Source organism: Scomber japonicus, chromosome 6, assembly GCF_027409825.1.
Source record: "Scomber japonicus isolate fScoJap1 chromosome 6, fScoJap1.pri, whole genome shotgun sequence".
In the NCBI taxonomy this organism is placed as follows: Eukaryota; Metazoa; Chordata; class Actinopteri; order Scombriformes; family Scombridae; genus Scomber; species Scomber japonicus.
This window is the reverse complement of record NC_070583.1, coordinates 24,725,875-24,740,732: the sequence shown is the minus strand read 5'-3', so window position 1 is coordinate 24,740,732 and position 14,858 is coordinate 24,725,875. Positions and strand designations below refer to the sequence as shown.

General features: G+C 38.6%; 2 protein-coding genes across 2 annotated transcripts; one reads left to right on the top strand and one right to left on the bottom strand.

The window, feature by feature from the left end:
* Window positions 1-1,102: 1,102 nt before the first annotated feature.
* hspa8b (heat shock protein family A (Hsp70) member 8b) lies at window positions 1,103-6,727 on the top strand. The gene is made up of 9 exons (XM_053321429.1): window positions 1,103-1,251; window positions 3,346-3,555; window positions 3,785-3,990; window positions 4,302-4,454; window positions 4,670-5,225; window positions 5,310-5,512; window positions 5,595-5,793; window positions 5,882-6,114; window positions 6,232-6,727. The coding sequence occupies exons 2-9, from the start codon at window positions 3,351-3,353 to the stop codon at window positions 6,427-6,429; spliced, it is 1,953 nt and encodes a 650-aa protein (XP_053177404.1). The 5' UTR covers window positions 1,103-1,251; window positions 3,346-3,350; the 3' UTR covers window positions 6,430-6,727.
* Window positions 6,728-7,260: 533 nt separating this feature from the next.
* On the bottom strand, window positions 7,261-8,540 carry lim2.3 (lens intrinsic membrane protein 2.3). The gene is made up of 4 exons (XM_053321067.1): window positions 8,366-8,540; window positions 7,643-7,792; window positions 7,426-7,560; window positions 7,261-7,322 (listed from the first exon to the last, which is right to left on the bottom strand). The coding sequence occupies exons 1-4, from the start codon at window positions 8,538-8,540 to the stop codon at window positions 7,261-7,263; spliced, it is 522 nt and encodes a 173-aa protein (XP_053177042.1).
* Window positions 8,541-14,858: the final 6,318 nt, after the last annotated feature.

Sequence of the window (14,858 nt, the reverse complement as noted above, 5' to 3'; positions counted from 1 at the left end):
TCTTGACAATGTCAACAAAAACTGAAAATGTATAGGCTTCATAAATGTGGAATCTGTAGCAGAGCTGTTGTATTTGATTGCATTAGATTGTACAAGTGTACCTAATAAAGTGGCCAGTGACTTTATGTTTCAACAAACCAGGAGAAGGCCAACATTCTGCAGCCAGTGCTTGCTAAGGGCTAACACTGCGTAACTAACAGTAGCTGTTACAGGATAACATTGAATTGAGATTTTCTTGGCTTCTCAGTATGTTCTATGTACTGCCCAACGCAGCACCAACATTCACTCCTTTGACTTTTAATATCATAACTGTTGACTTTAACATCAATAACTATATGCAATGTCCCACAGTTTACACCGTTTCTCTTATGTTAGTATCCTACACTCTCTGGGGAAGTAGCTACAGGAAACAATGTATGTCAATTTTTATTAAAAAAAAATGTTTTTGTTGACGTGGAAGAGGCCCATTTCTGCCAATGTGATGAAAAAAGTTAGGCCAAGGCTATCTCAAAAATAACTTAGTATCTCAAAATACTGACTTAGTATCTCAAAATAATGATTTAGTATCTCAAAATAATGAAATACTATCTCAAAAATGACTAAGGACCTCATAATAATGGCTTAGTATCTCAAAATAATGAGATACTATCTCAAAAATGACTAAGGACCTCAAAATAATGGCTTAGTAACTCAATATAAAGAGATGCTATCTCAAAATATTGACATAGTATCTTAGTATCATTTTGAGAAAGTTTCTCATTATATTAAAAAAGATCCTGTAGGCTACTACAGGATTTTTTTTCCATCACATTGGCTGAAATGGTGTTGCATACAGAGCAGCTTTTAGGCATGCTGCCACCTGGTTGCCACTAGGCACTTTCCACATTAAAGGGGGCGTGGTGCCTCTGGTGACAGAAGTAACGTATGCCTGCTCTCTTGTTTTCCATACTCTTGATAGCAACTGCTGTTCAGCTCTGTTATCCATATTTTTAATTGGGCCGTTTAGAGAGGCAGAGAAATGGATGAAGCAGGATTGGCCGGCATCGCTCCTCCTGTGTTCTAGAGAGTTCTGAGTGGGGATGTTGTTCAGGAGGCGCGGCCGCTCCCGCATACCGACAGACCGACGGAGCGACCGACAGACAGAGAGAGAGACAGCCAGCGGGGATCAGGGACCCGTCACTCAGCGTGGAGCCAACCTGCACTGTTATTATATCTGTCACTGTACACCGTAGAGCTACACATTTAACGGAGGTGAGTATTAGTTTAGTCGCGTAATAATGTGTTGTGGTAACTTTAACCGGTCAGAGAGATAATGGTGACATGAACATTAACTACATTTATCATGCTTACGCCATTACGTTGTTAATGTTATTTACCGTGAAAGCAAAATAAATAAATAAATGAATAAAAATGTTGTATGAGCCAGTTAGCTGAAGCCTATATTTGCTCCCCGCTTTTATTCAGCTGCAAATTGTCAATTTCACGAACTTTACTTTTTTGTATGACCCTTTTTATGTCACTTTTTATGTCGTTAGTGTGCACACAATGGTTAAACATGTGATAGTTAACGCTAATTGGGCTGATGTGAGCTTAAAGTTGGACAGAGAACATGGTGAACAACAGGTAGCCTACTAACTTTACAGAGTGATGATGCTGCTAACTCACTTGTATGTCAGGATTTATTTTGCAACGTTGCCGATCTGTGTCAAGAACACGATGATGTTATGTGTGTATTTGCGTCTGCAGGAAATGCAACGTAATGGCTTGTAAATGCTGCACGAGTTGCCAGAAAGTGATAAGAAAGGTCCAGAAAGTTCCCAGCCTCTCCAAATATGAAGTTACACGCCCTCTGACCAGAGCTGCTGATAATGATGCAGCATAAACACACACACACACACACACACACACACACACACACACACACACACAGTCTGTTTGCCATCTTTTCTTTTATTCCCCTATTTGGAAAAGAACATTTCAGCCCCTGCCTTCCAAACACCATTTATTTTCAACAACCATTAATAATATTGGGGAAAGTACTGTAGGATCCAAGTTGAATTGGATTGAAGTCACTTTTATTTACATGCATGTTTCTCATTCATTTCTGACGTGCAAATGTAATATTCAAGTTACATTTTTCTGAATACTCAGATTTGCACACAAAAGACAAAAGCCTCTCCTTCTATACTGACAGGAAACTTCAGATCCTTATATGGCTTCATATGTGGCTTGATGAGCAATTCTTTTTTTCTTTTCTTCCCTGTTAAAAGTCTTTTACATGACATATACACATACAGCAATTATTTTATTAACAATTAATTCGTTGTTAATTCTTTCAGACGATAAAATATTTTTAAAATATTGAAAGCCAGACCATTACAGTTACCCAAAGCCTAAATTGATGCCTTCAAATGTCACACAAGTTGCACAATCAATTCCATAAGTCATCGTTACAGCTCTTATCTACACTTTGCTAAACTGAGTCTCATAACATTTGCTATCATCAGGGCACAGATTGGTTATTGACCCCGAGTCATGTGCACCCCCTCTGCTATGTCCTCCCAGGGGAGAACCCATCCTCCAGTAAGAAAATCACTGCCTTAGGTAGCAGTAATGGCCTCTTATGTGGGCTTAATATAGGCTGGCATTACAGTAAATTGATGGTCTGCTGCTGTAGCAACACTAAACATGGGGCCTGCTCCAAGAAGCTACAGCTTAGAGAGTTATACAGCTTAGAGAGTTATATAGATAAGTTTGCTGAGGGAAACATTGTAACTTTTAAAAATTATCCAGATAACTACTAAACCCAGACATGGTGTAGACCTCTGAAAATTTCATGAAGTAATACAAAATCTCTTGTTTTGTCTGACTAGCAGCCATAAACCCAAATATATTCAGTTCATTATAATATAAGAAAAAAGAAATATTCACAGTTGTTGAAGCAGGAATTAAATGTTTAAAGTTTCATTACCACAATTAAATAATAATGTAGTGAAACAAATTGGCAGTTAAGTCTAATTATCAGGCTAACCTGCTTTTTGGAGCAGACTCAAACCTCCCTGTTGTCTGTTGTTGCCATGATAAAGTCAGACACTGGCACGCTTTCAAAAGTGGGCAGGCTTCAAAACAGGTGCTGTGGACCCTCATTTCACTGAGACAGTTTGTTTCCACTTCTGTTTGAGTAACTCAGACTCTGATAATAGCATCATTACCCCATACTAAAAATGTACATCATGGTAACCACAGTGCTTAGAGAGGGCTTAAGTTGCTCATCTGTCATACATCTGAATTGTCAGTGTGTCATAATTTAACAATCCATCTGTGATATTTTTATCATGATCTTAGACACCATGTCCAAGGGACCAGCAGTTGGTATTGACCTGGGCACTACCTACTCCTGCGTAGGAGTGTTTCAGCATGGCAAAGTTGAGATCATTGCCAATGACCAGGGAAACAGGACCACACCCAGTTATGTTGCCTTCACTGACACTGAGAGGCTGATAGGGGATGCAGCCAAGAATCAAGTGGCCTTAAACCCCAACAACACAGTGTTTGGTAAGAAACATTTTTCCAGACTAGATTTTATTTGTCATTCAGATTATACACTATAGGTACAGTGCACATCCAAGCAACATTTTATAGCAATGGTTCAAAAATAGTTCAGAATATAAAAAAGTGCTGACACTAAAAATAATATAACTTGGGAATATATATATATATAAACAGTATAAACAATGAAAAATGATGTTTTTGCTTATTAATTACCTCTGTTGTTTCTGCTCAGATGCCAAGCGTCTTATTGGGCGTCGGTTTGATGACAGCGTCGTCCAGTCAGACATGAAACACTGGCCTTTTACAGTCATTAATGATGCTTCACGCCCAAAAGTAAAGGTGGAGTACAAGGGTGAGACCAAGACTTTCTACCCAGAGGAGATCTCCTCTATGGTGCTGATTAAAATGAAAGAGATTGCAGAGGCATACCTCGGCAAGGTAACCATGCATTATTTTTTGTAAAATACATTTTACAAACTTTATTTTTATTTGTTAATAAAAGAGGGTGTTTGTATGAGTAATACACACCTCACAGGGACATTTTCTGTACTTCTACTGTACTATTATTATTCTACTATAATTCTATTGGCTGCTGTGTCCCCTGCAAAAAAAGGAAATATTAACAGAACTCTACAGTTCTACAGCTACAGTGTTGTCAGCTGAAATGTAACCTAATATGATGCAAACATTTTAGAATCAGTGTCCACAAACATATTTAACTACTGTGATTTTGCATTTTCTCTTTGCAGACTGTAACAAATGCTGTTGTAACCGTGCCTGCCTACTTCAATGACTCTCAGCGTCAAGCCACCAAAGATGCAGGGACCATCTCAGGACTTAATGTCCTTCGTATCATCAATGAGCCAACTGCTGCTGCTATTGCTTATGGCCTGGACAAAAAGGTAGCAATATGCATGTCAGTACATGCACTTTTAATAGTAACAGTATAAACTGTGACAAACTTTTCCATTTATGCCAGTTTTTATACTATTATACTATATTAAACTACACTATACTATACTATATGATACTACATTGTACTGGTGATATTTTTGACCAGTAAAGTATACTAGTTTTGTATTGTGTTGTGAGTTTTACATTTTTTTTTAAATTTCAGGTTGGATCTGAAAGAAACGTGCTCATCTTTGACTTGGGCGGTGGCACCTTTGATGTCTCCATCTTGACTATTGAAGATGGCATCTTTGAGGTGAAGTCTACAGCAGGTGACACACACTTGGGTGGTGAAGACTTTGATAACCGCATGGTCAACCACTTCATCTCTGAGTTCAAACGCAAGTACAAGAAAGATATCAGCGACAACAAGAGGGCTGTGCGTCGTCTGCGCACTGCTTGCGAGAGGGCCAAGCGCACGCTGTCATCCAGCACTCAGGCCAGCATCGAAATCGACTCTTTATACGAGGGCGTCGATTTCTACACATCAATCACCAGGGCCAGGTTTGAAGAGCTGAATGCAGACCTGTTCCGTGGAACCCTGGAGCCTGTGGAAAAGGCTCTTCGTGATGCCAAGATGGACAAGGCCCAAGTCCACGACATCGTGTTGGTGGGAGGATCCACACGTATTCCCAAGATCCAGAAGCTGTTGCAAGACTTTTTTAACGGAAAGGACCTCAACAAGAGCATTAACCCTGATGAGGCAGTGGCCTATGGTGCAGGTATAACAATTGTATGCCTATCAACATAACAGTTACTAAAGAGCTGCACATTTAAACTCAAAATCCATCGATTTGTTTCTGCAGCTGTGCAAGCAGCCATCCTGTCAGGAGACAAATCAGAGAACGTGCAGGACTTGCTGCTGCTGGATGTGACCCCCTTGTCTCTTGGGATTGAGACTGCTGGGGGAGTCATGACTGTACTCATCAAAAGAAACACCACTATCCCAACAAAACAGACCCAGACTTTTACCACCTATTCTGACAACCAGCCTGGTGTCCTCATTCAGGTACAACTACCATCTCACCTCTGTCTTTAAATTGAAAAAAAAAAGAAGATGATTTAAATTTAACATGATATTATGCCCACAGGTCTTCGAGGGTGAAAGAGCCATGACCAAAGACAACAACCTTTTGGGTAAATTTGAGCTGACTGGAATCCCTCCTGCCCCTAGAGGAGTTCCTCAGATTGAGGTGACCTTTGATATCGACGCCAATGGCATCATGAATGTGTCCGCTGTCGACAAGAGCACCGGGAAAGAGAACAAGATAACAATCACCAATGACAAAGGTAACCTGTGTAGAACCTAATGACTGTATCTTAATTGTGTAGCCGTGTGTTTGAAATAAAATGTATCCTCTACTCTGCCATCGGTCAGGTCGATTGAGCAAGGAGGACATTGAGCGTATGGTCCAGGAAGCAGAGAAGTACAAGGCTGAGGATGATGTACAGAGAGAGAAAGTGACTGCCAAGAATGGCCTGGAGTCCTATGCCTTCAATATGAAGTCTACCGTGGAGGACGAGAAGCTGAAGGACAAGATCAGTGACGAGGACAAACAGAAGATTCTCGACAAGTGCAACGAGGTGATCAGCTGGCTGGACAGAAACCAGGTAAGGGTTAGAAGTATAGTCTGGGCTTCTGGTTATAAACTTATGCCGTATCCAATTTAATTTAGTTTTCCAGCTCTGTGACAGTGCAAGTGGTAAAGTAATTCTTCCTTTTCTCAGACTGCAGAAAAAGAGGAGTTCGAGCATCAGCAGAAGGAGCTGGAGAAGATGTGTAACCCCATCATGACCAAGCTGTACCAGAATGCCGGCGGGGCACCGGGGGGAATGCCAGGTGGGATGCCAGGTGGCTTCCCAGGATCTGGTGGTGCTCCTGGAGGAGGGGCGTCCGCCGGCCCCACCATTGAAGAGGTTGACTAAACTAGAGGTTTACTAGACTTGCATGAGCTTCTGCTCTGAGCTTATTGTTAAGGGTGACTGCATTTGAAATATCACAGGGTTCTAACTCCCAATATTCAAAAACATTAACCACCTCTGTTCTGGGATTGTTTTTATACATTTTGCACTTTTCACTGTGGATTTTTTGGTAGGCGGCCTTTCCAGGTGTCTATGTTGCGTTCAGTTAAACCAATTAATGTCTGCTTTACCACAGTGTGTTTTCCTTTCTAAGTTGGTTTATGAGGCTGAAATGGTTGCTATGTCTTGATACTTTGCACAGTATGACTAAATAAAAGTGTTTCTGAATTTGGAACCAACGCTCATCTTTTTTGGTCATCAAAACATCTTTTCACAACAGTTATCACAACAACATATTCTGATATTGATTTCAGAAGTCACTGAATGTAAAATCTGTGATACTACTCACATGTAGAGGTGCACACAGATGCCTTTTTTAATTATAGTACAAACTGAAATAAGTAGATCTGGCACAGACATGTTTTCAAGTGGAAGATATCCATCACTAAAATGCAAGTCATTGAGTTGGGTCTGTAAGTGATGAGTACAAGGAGCTGTATCATCACCAATTGTGTTGTTACAGACTCTTTAACACACATGTGCTTTTATTTAAGTTTTATTAATGTACTGTATCAAAACAATGTAGATGACAGACAAGATCATTTAGTTTTCTCATTTATTTTGCTTGTTCAAGAATATCAAGGTTTACAGAAAATGGTTAGAAAGTTAATGGGAGTGTTTGTTCCTCAAGGCCATTTATCATGTATGTGTGAGTGTTTTGAAGTCTTTAACAGGTCAGCGTGAGTTAGTGTTTCTTGGACATTCGTGCATCCGGTAGGCACACATGTAGAAGATACCTAGAGGAGAGAGATAAGGTTAATCTACAAAATCTGAGCATTCAAATGAGGAAAAGTTGGTTTCCACTTGTGTTTGCAGTTGTTAAAGTGCCATGATTCATACCTGAGAAGAAAGTGAGTACCACTGCCACCCAGCCCATTATATAGGACCAGGAAAATCGCCAGCTGCCATAGCGTTTACCGTAGTAGTTGACTGTCACTCCTGTGTAGACAGCCATTGCCAGTAGCACAAAGAAGCCTAAAAGAGATAAAATCATCAGGTTTAACTGTGTAACATCTACAAGTGTGCTACAGCAAATGTGGTTAAATGAGTAGCTTACAGGAGATGAAGAAGAGGATGCCAGCTGCAAATGTCTTGTCAAACCCGTCAAAGGAGGAGTAGTGAATAAAGGCCATGACGCCAATCACAATGCCAATGAAACAAGCCAGCAGAGAGAGAATCATGAAGGCCCGGGTAGCATCCCAGTACGCTGTGGGGGAGAGAAGACGAGGTAAGCCCGAGAGCTGCTGGAGAAGACTAAAAAATATGTCAACTAATGATAGGGGGTTCAACATTTTTGATGTCTCACTGCTAATGTAATACATAATCACCCATGTTTCATCTTTACTGGAGTGACTGTCATGTATGGCTTTCTTTATTCAGGATGTACAGCTCTAGCTTGCCATCTAGTGTCTAGCAATGTGGTGTGCCTTATTCATTGTATTAAGATATATGACTGAAAATGAAACCTTTTTACCTACATGACTGGTGCAAATAAAATGTGCAAACTATTCCTTTAAAGTCACCAATATAGCCTGTAAGCTTATAAGTAGGAATCTCTTAATACAGGACTCATGCAAGAAAAAAGAAAGACTACTAGGTAACATTTGCATATGGAAAAATATATTTTCAACTTGTTATGCATTGAAATCTAAGCCATTTTATCAAACACTCCAACACAGCTCTAAGGAAAAGTAACCCCTCCTCAGGGTTAGTGCTGAGGTCACGGACTGATTGTCAGCGAACTAATAAATATAAATGAGGATCTTCCTGGGTCTCTTACCAATGCTGTCTGTGTGTGTCATGCATTTCCCAGGCACACAGTACCGCCACAGGCCCTGGTGCATGTAATTGCTTGAGTGACGGTACTGCATCCAGTAGTCAGTTGCTGTGGAGACAATGAGGAGTATGTTCCCGACTCCAGCACAGAACAACCCGCCTCCCATGAAGCTGTACATCCTGCCAAAAAAACACTGACTGACACACAGAGAGAAGCAGAGCAGGGTCAGGGCCTCAGCACATCTGGCCCCAGTTACACTGATTACAGTGGGGGCTTCCTGTTTCAGAGCACGATGCAACACTTGGGATATGAATAAAATAATATCTAAATACATTCAGCAGGATGTTGTGCTGGAGTTACAGACAGATTTGATTATGGAAACATTACTCATTAGTCAATAATACTGAGAGGAAATGTACAAGTGGACAAGCAGGCAGCTCAGTCTGACAAGTCATTAACCTCTAACACTGACAGACTGAGTGACAGGTCCATTAATACAAATGCATTTATTCAAACTCACACATTTATTTTAATTCTTGTTACGACCATAAGGTTTCCAGTGATATGCTGAACATTGATAAAATGTGTATAAAATCATGCCAAGACATCGAGATTTTTAAAAATTTTGATTGGCATACAAAGTAGATTCATTCCCCTAATTTTTATGCTATTTAAAGCAATTTTCAAGGGAAAATTAGGGTTCAACAGGTTAACCACCAAATTCAGCAATGATAAAAAAGTAATTTGTATCTATTAAATTTCTTAATGTTGCGCAGGTGCATACATACATCATTTTACACATATTTTCTGTATTGATTACTTACCTTTGTCTTTATTTCCTCAGAAAAAGTCAGAGATTCCAATATTTCGGGTTGCCAAAGCACAGAGGAGCCCAATATTGCCCAGAGTGGCAGGAAAGTTTTGTTTGTGCACAGGAAACCAAGCGAACAAACGGTCTGATGGAACAATAGAGCATGCTGAGCCGCAACCAATCACAGAGGATGAGTTTTGTGTTTTAGGGAATCTGCTGAAAATACAAAACTGTTAAAGCGCTGCGCACAACTCAGTAATACTGATGACACAGGGCTTTCAATTCAAAATGCTACACAACTATACACAGTAAACTCATGGCCCGCAATAGGCTTACCCTTACTATTGCTGGAAAAGTTCATCAGACAAAGATTATTTTTAATTTTCTAAAAGGAAGTCTGGTGTCATTTGTTGATTGCATTTCACTTGACAGGTTTTGGGAAAATCCTGAGGCCTATTTGTTGATGCCAAGTCATTTAAATACAGTCCTCAGTGCCAGCTTGGATACAATGTTATTGAAAGTTGTGCAATGTATTCATTTACATGTAATATAATGTAAATGAATACAAATCATGTGATATAAATAATACAGATACTAAGGAAACTGTACTGCCTCCACAACTGTGGAAAGGAAGTGTTTGTTAATTCATATACTATGTATATATATATAATTCATATATTGTATATATATATATATATATATATATATATATATATACACACACATATATACATACGTGTGTGTGTGTGTGTGTGTGTGTGTGTGTGTGTGTGTGTGTGTGTGTGTCTATTAATATAGTAATCTAAAGTAGTAGTATGTGATAAAATAGTGATGTAGTAAATATAGTAATTTATTAGGTAAGATACAATATAAATATTGCTAATTATTTACAGTTTATAAAGATCAGATTGGATGTATATTGCCAGGTAGTACTGTGTTTGTACTGTAGAGCATGAGTGCAAGTTACTCTATTTATAGAAGTAGACTTATTTGCATACTGAGAGTATGTGCAGCATATACAATCCGCTAAGACATTTCATATGACAATTAAAGGATATCACGTAAGGTTGATAAGGTCACAAGCCTTCACTGCTCTCAACATGATATAAATGTCAGATCTTTAGAAGCTCTTTTGACCACTGTTCAGAGTGAGTTTGTATCTGCTAATGGCAAATTACTTTGTTCAGTTACTTGTATGTCAATCTTAATGATCATGCTAAAGTCCTATCATATTAATAGTTTAGACCTGTGATATCATCAGCCTGACTCCTCTACCTGCTCGTGGTAATACTTTTGCAGTTATAGCTTGAAACAGCAAACATGCCTTTGTGCTTTTTTGGATGAACTCTTTTGGAGCTTTTGATAATTTACATTTAATTTCACTCAAAGTATAGTACCTTTGAGCTCCAGAAGACTTTACTGATGAACAACGGTATGATGGGGTTAATCACAGTCATCATGCATGTCTTAGTTATTACCACTAGGTGGCGCATTGTATTAAGTCTTGTATCAAAGGTTGAATCACCACATGCTCCAAAAAACTTTTTTGAGGTATCTCCTAAATCTAACTACCAGTTTCACTAATCAGTTTTCTGTCATCAGTCATTTCTTGGTGATATAGAATTGTTGACATATTTCTCTCTATATCCATAACGACAATAGCAGCTTGCTGTTTTTTTTATCCCACATACAGGATCAGATACAGATGAACACCTGTGGAGCTGACAGTGATTCAGCATCTTCAAGTACAGTCAAGCTGGCACAGGGGCTTCATCTAATAATTTCCTGTGATCATGTTATTTTGGTTTCTTTTTTCAGTATTTCAGTAGCTTTGTATTTGTGCTACCACCTCTTGCGGCAAAAGCTTCTAATAGTTTTAGGTTTATATGTAGACTTCTTTGCTCACCTTCTCAGTTGTTTTTATGATCTCTTTGGTGTTTAACTGATTCTAGTTGGTAAGAGGTGTGTTTATTGTAGCCGGTAGTTTTTGTTATTGTGATTATTTTCTTCATAAACATGTGGAAATATATTTTTACCAAACCATAATTTATTTTTTTCGATTAGCTGAGCTATTCCACAAGCTTTCCACTCACCCCTGGCAACTGCAGAAGTGCTCCCTTGGGGTAAGTGTAAGATTGGTTGGGAATCATGGTTCATTTTGACGTCCTCCTCCACTCAGAGATGTGTTCTGCTAATCGGTACTTGACTTGGATGTTTGATTTTCCATGTGCAAAATGATTTAGTAGCACAGTTTGGCACAGAAGTTTGAACATTCTTATTCCAAGGGGAAAGGTTTCTCTGTGCTCACCTTAAATCTGAGTTTAAGTAGCTCAAGAATGATTTTCTGGCATCTCCACTATTTTGGATGTCAATCATGGACCTGCTTGTAACATAAACTTTCAAGCCTCCAGTACACATGCACTGAGAATGAACTTTTCAGTGAAGCAGGAGACATCTCGTGCCCAGTTAAACCCCTGAAGTAAAAATATATGCATAGACTGTGGATTTTTTATTAAAGGATATGTAATATTTTATGAGGTAATTGACCTTTTATTTGTGGAGAAATGTCTATTGGGGATCTTTGAAGTATAAATTAGTTAAAATACATGTTTTTTATTTTTGTGTTTTGCAGCAAAAAAATACAGAAGATGCAGAAAATACCCCCCAAAAATTATCCTGTGGATAAAGTAGAGAACATTTGTGGATATTTGTAAACTGGCCCCAGTAAACTGATTGTGGCTTGTCGCTGTCTGTGTGTTTGGGCGGGGTGTGTGTATGTGTGTAAACCATGAGACCCTAATCCATGCTACAGGCCTAAAAGCATAAAATTGTATAACCCTTCTAAATTGCACCGGATTACCATTATCCTCCAAGCCTGGTGGGACCCAATGGGTATTTGCCAAAGGCAGTGAAGTCCAACTCACTTTCCTCTCCGTCCCATGTACTGCCAACCTGCCAAAATACTGCTTCAACCAAGATCTGCACACAGGAGGCTCAAACACAGCAGATAAAGGTGCAGACATGAAGAAAGTCTTTCATATCCCACTGCTGTCATGTTCCACAGAGATGAAAGTAGCCTGCTCTCATTAAGCCATATTCAAAAACAAGCATCCTCACAACTGATCTGAAGATGGAATCATACACAACTTTTATAGTGTTATCAGTATAATGAGAACATGAAATTACGAACTCCAAATTCATTCAGACCTCAAGGACATTTTGGCTCTAGTGGAATAATCACTCCTGACTTTCTTTCTCTTTATACTCCTGGCAAGCCATTTAAATGAAGCTGTGTGACCACAGAGCCAAAGCACACACACACAAACATTGTGTTTCATGTCACACAGAAGGACATCTTTTGTTCGCTTCCATCACAAAATAGTTTGTACAAGAATGATTTCAGGAGTGTCATGAAGGTAGAATTTTTCAGTAGAAATGGAGACTAATCAAACACAATAACAATTTTATATATTAACATGACAATGAATCGACATGGTGTGAGGCAGCATTTAGTGGAGATTGTCCTGAATGAGCATACTATCATGCTCACATGACAATGTATGGCTTGTAAAAAGTTTACCATATTCACCATTTTGCATGCTACCATTTGGTATACCACTAAATACAAAGTAGAGCTGGTTAAGACTGATGGGAAACTCATGTTAAAGGTTAGAGGTTCATCAAATTCATCCTGAGGGGGACATGAATGCGTCTACCAAACTTAATGGCAATCCATCCAATAATAGTTGGCGAAATTTTACCCAAGTCATGGTGCTGTACTATAGGTCTGAGAATCACTAAAATAATAGGGATTCATCTTCTGGTGACCATTAATTAATTTCACGGTCATTTATTTGATAGTGTTGATATGTTAGTCTGTACTGAATTGTCGGGCCAGCCAACAAACCAATATGTCGTTTATAGCAACCCAGTGATGTAGTAATGTAGGATGGCGAGAAATGTTATAGCTATCCTTCTGTAATATTCGGTATATTTCAAAAACGGACAGATGCATTTTTTGTAACAAATATTTTATTGGTCAGTTTAAAAATCTCGACAGAACTAACACACTGGTGATCTACAGGGGCACCACAGTACACAGTCACACAGAGATGAGAGGTAAAACACACACACAAACACTACAAACATGCACTGACACACTCACTCACACACCACCCACATTATGGTTTATTAACATTTTCTGCTTCATGTCTTTTCCAGTCTTGCGTCAAACACACATCATCATCATCATCATCAACGGTTTCATGGTCAAGAGTAAACAGAAGATACATTCAATATTCTGTATAAGCTGTACAATGTGTAATAGTTACATTTACTCCCATTGCCTAAAAATACAATATTTTTTGAACCCCCAGATCCATTTTAGTAATATATCCGATCACACCTTTTAAAAAAATGCTAAGGTGTCTATATACAAGGAGGAGGAGTGTGGTAATCACAAGATAAAATTAAAAAAAGAATACAAATAGTTTGTGAAAAGGCAGATGGCAAGCCTAGATGCTTTCTCCCTTTTGTCTTCAGTTTTTCATCGGATACCATGGCAACAGATTGATGGTTCGCAAAGAAAAGGAAACCCACGGAGGAAAAAGGATTTCATGTAATCGGCTTCTGTCTACATGAGGTTCTGAAAAGAAACAAACAACACAGTGAGCCTTGAGACAGGTGCAAACAACCATACTGATAGTGTGATTAAAATACAGGTTAGTTCCAGAAACATGGTTGTTCTGATAAAGTGGCCAAGTAATTCAGATTTCTTGTGTAGCATTGTGTTGTGTGAGATTTTCGATCAGATTTTCATGTGGAAAAACAGGCACAGGTATTTAAAAAAAAAAAACATGAGAAAATTGTGACAAATTCTACCACAAAAATACACAGAAATAGTACCTCATTGTACAAATTGTAATTCCTTTAATTACAATTTGAGATACATTTTTTTCTTTCTATTTCTGTTCTATTCCACTACATTTCAGGGAGTAAATTTGTACTTTTTACTCCAACAAATTTGTCTGATAGCTGTAAGTACAACTTTAAGATTTCATATAAACATACAGTATGATCAGTGTATACATTTTGAGGCTGTACTATAGATTAAACCGCCAAACAGGGCATACATTTGTTACAATTAACTCATCTCAGCCAACTACAACATTAAAATGTTGCTTACATATTAATGTATCAGGACTAATAATCAAATAATATAAATGATATGATATAACACTCTCATAAGTAGTCTATTTTGAATGCATGGGTTTTACTTCTACCTGGGTATTTTTATGTTGTGGTATTAACTTCACCACAGGTTTGAGAAGTTTCTAATGATATGTTTTTGTCAGCAGCTTTCAACTCCACTCAGCTACAAACTTTGGTTTTTCAGGTCATTTAGTTTCATACAGACAGATGTCAGTTTATTTGTTAAAGCATGCATGCTTTACAAAACAAAACAAACACCACTCTTATTAGGCTTAATAATCTTTCTGTTCCCCATCAAGGATTAGGACATGCAATTTAGGAAAAAAAAGTTCTTGTCTGCAAGTCAAACAACCAAAGGAAACACCTACCATTAACTATCCTATGCAAGTTGACAAGTAACTCAAACTGCCCTCAGTTGACTTTTGAACAGACTGTGACCCACACTATGCAGACACAATGTCAGTTCAGCTCAGT